This window comes from Montipora capricornis, chromosome 9 (genome assembly GCF_036669925.1).
Source record: "Montipora capricornis isolate CH-2021 chromosome 9, ASM3666992v2, whole genome shotgun sequence".
Lineage (NCBI taxonomy): Eukaryota > Metazoa > Cnidaria > Anthozoa > Scleractinia > Acroporidae > Montipora > Montipora capricornis.
In genome coordinates this window covers 41,400,426-41,405,425 of record NC_090891.1, presented here as the reverse complement: position 1 = coordinate 41,405,425, position 5,000 = coordinate 41,400,426, and the positions used below count along the sequence as shown (strand labels likewise).

Below are 5,000 nucleotides of genomic sequence, written 5' to 3'. Positions count from 1 at the left end.
GGGATAGAACTGTGAAAGATAGGGGGGTTGGATAGAGGTGATGGGGAAGATGAGGGAGGGGTAGGAAAGAAGAAGAAATGAAAGAAATAACATGTTCTTTTTTAGACCCCCTAAAAACCACGCCCCTGTTTTTTTAACTACACCCCAAAAAAAGGAAAATCCCTTTTTTAGACAGTTGATAAAAATAAACCAGTACAATTTTAATTGTACAAGTTCAATATATTCTGTACCAGTTCAGAAAAAATTGTACCAAAGGAATAAATTGTTCTACAACAAAGCCACATGACCAGATTTGTTAGGTCGAAGACTAGAGAGCTACCTCATTCAAAAAACAAAAATGCAACTTAGCTAACCACTACAACATTGGGAAACTAAGCTTGGCTTAGGGATTTCTCATGCAATATGAGATTTTATAATTATGATCAAAAAACTGTCAAGTACAGGTTCAGTTATTTATGAAAATTTTCTTGCAAAATAAAATCATCATAATATCACCAGATAACTATTGACAATTGGCTTTAACTCAATTCTTTATCATTAAGAATGTAAAGAAACCTGTAAAATCATTAATAGTTATTCATTATGGGAAAACAAAAGAAATATTTTATTAATCAATATCTGTATATCTGATACAGATTTCTCTTATTCACATATACATTTTTTTTCAAATTTCCCTGTTAAAATGTCTTGAATCCCCAAAATACCTAGTGTACATTAATTTAACACTTAAATGCAGATGTTTCATAAGTCCTATAGTTTGGGTTTGTAAAAATGATACAGATCTGCCACAAATATTGTATACGTTACTTATATATGGACAACCAAGCAAACATTCAAGATACAGCTCACTAAAGCTAACAAAATTTTTTCTGCATTTTCTTTTCCAGCCACCCATTTTGATTCATCAGTTGACGCAACTAGCTTATGTATTGCATGTGTGGCTGAGGAGTCTCCTTATTTCAGCAAGAAAGTTGGATTATTACCTGTGAAGACTCAAATATTTGGCTTGGTGGAGAGTTAGCAGGAAGGCTTTGTAGAGATCTTGAAACATGGCAGTCAAAGTTAGGTGTTGGCTCGAGCAACTCTCTATTGGCTACACCAGTCCTTTCTGTGACCTGCTTAACTTTTCCCTGTAAAGAAAATGGCCAGAGCATACCGTTACGATAACAACAACAACAACAACAACAATGATAATAATAATAATAATAATAATAATAATAATAATAATAATAAGAAGAAGAAGAAGAAGAAGAAGAAGAAGAAATCCAAACCAATATTGGCCATATGCACTGTGTTGGTGTACTTGTAATCGCAAATTTCCCACAATGTCTGAATTTAATGCGTTGTTTTTCAATTACGGAAAAATGATCAGTGGAAATAATATTTAATATAATTAAAAATGCTTCTGTATCATGTTAGCTACTGTAAGTAAAGTTTTGATCGCCTATCATTTGCTTGGTATGCGGTAAACATGTACCGTCCCTGTTGGTGCAATGTTTATTATATCTACCCTAATTTCCAGGCGATTACCCGCACGGTAGATTACCCGCATCGGTCATTTTTTGCAATAACAAGAAAAAAATTTCAACAGATTACCCGCACTAGCAGATAACCCGCACCCAAAAACAAAAGAAATTCGTGAACTCACAAAGTTATCTGCACGAGCGATAACTTTGAGCTTATACTCAAAAGTAAAACTCTGACGTCCGCGTTTAACACCAGGCATTTTGACTCAAAATTGTTCGTGGCTACACTTATCGTAAATGATTGAAGCGTGTATTTCTCATTCAGTCAATTACCTTTTTATAACGTTTTAAATCAAATAAAACCTTCAACCATTGTTTTTGTTAACAAAATATCCTTAAGCATGAAATCGGTAAGTTTTCACACCAATTGTTTTTGATCTTCAATTGAACGATACCGCTTGTAAAAATCCGTTCTAAAAAAATCGATATCTCAGGATCTACTGACTCTAAGAAATCGCTTGAAATGGAAAAATACTCTCTATCTCAAGGCAGTGCTTGCTAGGAACATTTTACTGATGCACCGAATGTTCTGGTGTTTTAAAATTTTGTCTGTGAATGTTTGTTTACACTCGTGCTGCCAATCACCTAATTATTTGACGGCAGCGGCGCCATGAAATGAACATGTTCGCATCAGTTTTTGTGTGTTTTTGCCTGCTATTTCACATTTTTATTCTTTTGTTTTGAGTTTATTATTCCAGTTAGTGACTAATATTTTATTTTCAACTAAACAAAGAAAGAAGCTGTGAAATTAGCAAAGTAAGAAAGTACGGTAATATCACACGCGTGATAAACGATTTTGATTGCCATCGATATTTGTTGATCAATATGTTTTCCATTTGCATTGGTTTAATTTCATCTAGAGCAATTAAGTTATTACGCAATTAAAGCGGGACAAATAAGGCAATATACAGTTTTTAGGAACAGTTTCATTAATGACTTTTTATATTTTTTCCCTACTTACGGTTTTAAAAACTATACCGGAAGATTTAAAAATTATCGCATTACCCGCACTAAGAACTGTTTGCGGAAAAATTAACACATTACCCGCGGGTAATCGCCCAGAAATTACGGTACTAATCTCTGAATTGGGTTCCACTTAGACTCGCTTTGAAGAGGAGGTAGATATGAACTTGGAAATTGCCTATTCTTGTATTTAAAATTGCACAAAAATCACAAAATTACAGGTAACTCAGGGATAATACTTTGGTTGTAAAAGTCACACATAACAACAGCATATTGTCTGTCGGTATGTGTTTCTTTAGGGGCTCCATTTCTTAGCTGTTCAAGCTAATTCTAGTAACCTTAGTCCAACCAGGAAGCCACATCATCATAAGATACAAACTATTTGAAATATTCTTGACAAGCCTAGATACAAACCTTCATAACTTTGAAAACAATCAAATATCCCAGGGCTAAAGGAAGTGCTTTCCTTGAAATCACATCAGCATGTCGGCAAAGGTAAACACCTGATAAAGACAAAAGATTGTCATGCAAAACTGTAACAATATATAATTAACAGATTTTCTTAACAAACAGGTCCTCAGGAATACTTCATAATATTAAATTCTCAACCTTGGATATTGCGTTTCTAGCTTTCTAATTGGTTCACTCAACCTTGGTTATCAGCTCATATACGGTATGATCTAATATAGAAACTGGTTGCAGTCAGTTGTAAAATCAAAACAATACCGTAATCCAATTAAGTCTGGCTTTGATTTCTTAGTGTCCAACCATTCAGAATTTAATGAAAATTTAATAAAACAATTCCATTCGTGCTTGTTGACACGGGACTGGTTATAGCCAACTCTGTGCCGTTATTTACAAGTACCATCTCATATCCAATGTGCACTCTTGGAAGAATAAGAATAATTATTGTTACGCATACAGATAGAAATTGTGGCATACCCATTGAGGGATCTCCCAGGCAAGAGACTGATGTTGACCTGACCTGAAGACCACTCTCACACACTTCCTTTGCCTGTTTTAAATAACCAAAAATGGAATAAAATGAACAAATCTCACAAAGAAAACAATAAAGCACCAACAATAATGAGCTTGTTCTTTCAGTAGTCAACTTTTCATCAAATTTGAATCGTCAGCAAGCATATAGTTGTCTTTTAGAAAGACTTTCAAATAACAGGACAAAAATGGCACTAACCATTTATTGTCACAGTAGCATAATTGGTCGGGTTGTTTTGTATCATGTACCACTGTTCTTCATCAAGAGATAGTGTCAACTGATGATGCATCAGTTTAAGTACCATATAATTATTAGTGCTGTGCTACTTATTATTAGCACTGCAACTTCAACTTCACTTTATTTTGCACTTACAGTTTGAAATTGCAATATTAACATAAAAAAAGAAAGATACATATATAAGAATTAAAGAAGACACTGGTCTATAGTTTGTACATGGAGTCTAATAGAACCGCGAGGTTTTGTTATTGAGTTAGCCGCCATCTTGTTTGAATGAACATAAAAAAAAACAATAGAGGGACGGATTACGAAAGTTTGATATTACTGAGATAGAAAATAATTTTTTAACACTTTTTGGAATTGTGGAAATTTACGTTTGATATTGCTGAGATAGAACAGAATTTTTAACACTTTTGGAGAAAGCAAATTGATTTAGATCTTTAAACTTATATGGTATTTCTTGCCAAAGATCAATGGCCATAAATCAGGGTTGTTGTTAAGAGCCGGTAACCGGTTATTTTTACCGGCTGTTCAAGTAAATGTTACCGGCTGTTTCACTGAAATATTTCCCGAAATTATCCAAGGAATGTTCGTCTGTTCAAAGGTGAAATTACATTTCGTTTATGGGAAAAGATTGCTTTCCCCCTCCAACCAATCCTGTGAAGATATCTGGCACATGTTATCGCTTTGAAAATATACCATTTGTTAAAGCAATCCAGCTTGATTTTGCCAACTCATCCCTCGAAACGATGTCCGCCATGTTTCCTTCCCATTCTTCCCGCGGCCAGGGGAAACCCCCTATAACCATTATTAAGCGTTTACAACATGGCATCCACCCATGGAAAACGACAGAAAGGTCTTTCCGAGTTTGGTTTTCAACCAAAGCATCAGAAAAGCGGTGGTTAGTGAAAATCAATGAAATAGCATAACCTACTTTCTTTTTGCTGAGTATTAAATTAATTCAGCAGCCGCTGACACGCGACAGTGATTGATACGAACGTCAAGTTAAGACTTGAGCTATCGAACCCGTGCAGAGGCAGGTAACAAAGTTACCTGCTATTTTTGTTTTTTAACCTCCTGTGCAAAAACTCAGCAAGAACCCTGTAAATGATATCACTTGTTTGCCAGTATTTGTTTTTACTCAAAATTTGTGAAGATTTTGATTGGCCATATACCATATTTATATTAGCCCAGGAATCGCGTTAACGCAGAAGTCGTGTATTTTTACGCAAAGAACATCAAAAAAATGCATCATCGAAATTTTAATGCGTCCCAGG

At 34.7% G+C, this 5,000-nt stretch overlaps 1 protein-coding gene across 1 annotated transcript in view; it reads right to left on the bottom strand.

Moving 5' to 3' along the window:
* Positions 1 to 5,000, bottom strand: part of LOC138015620 (uncharacterized) — a 55,796-nt gene that overhangs the window by 45,184 nt on the left and 5,612 nt on the right. Inside the window, exons 4-6 of the mRNA XM_068862705.1 lie at positions 3,432 to 3,504; positions 2,904 to 2,992; positions 984 to 1,130 (exon numbers count right to left, since the gene is read on the bottom strand). Of these exons, the coding sequence (XP_068718806.1) occupies positions 984 to 1,130; positions 2,904 to 2,992; positions 3,432 to 3,504 (309 nt within the window). The remainder of the gene's footprint in view (positions 1 to 983; positions 1,131 to 2,903; positions 2,993 to 3,431; positions 3,505 to 5,000) is intronic.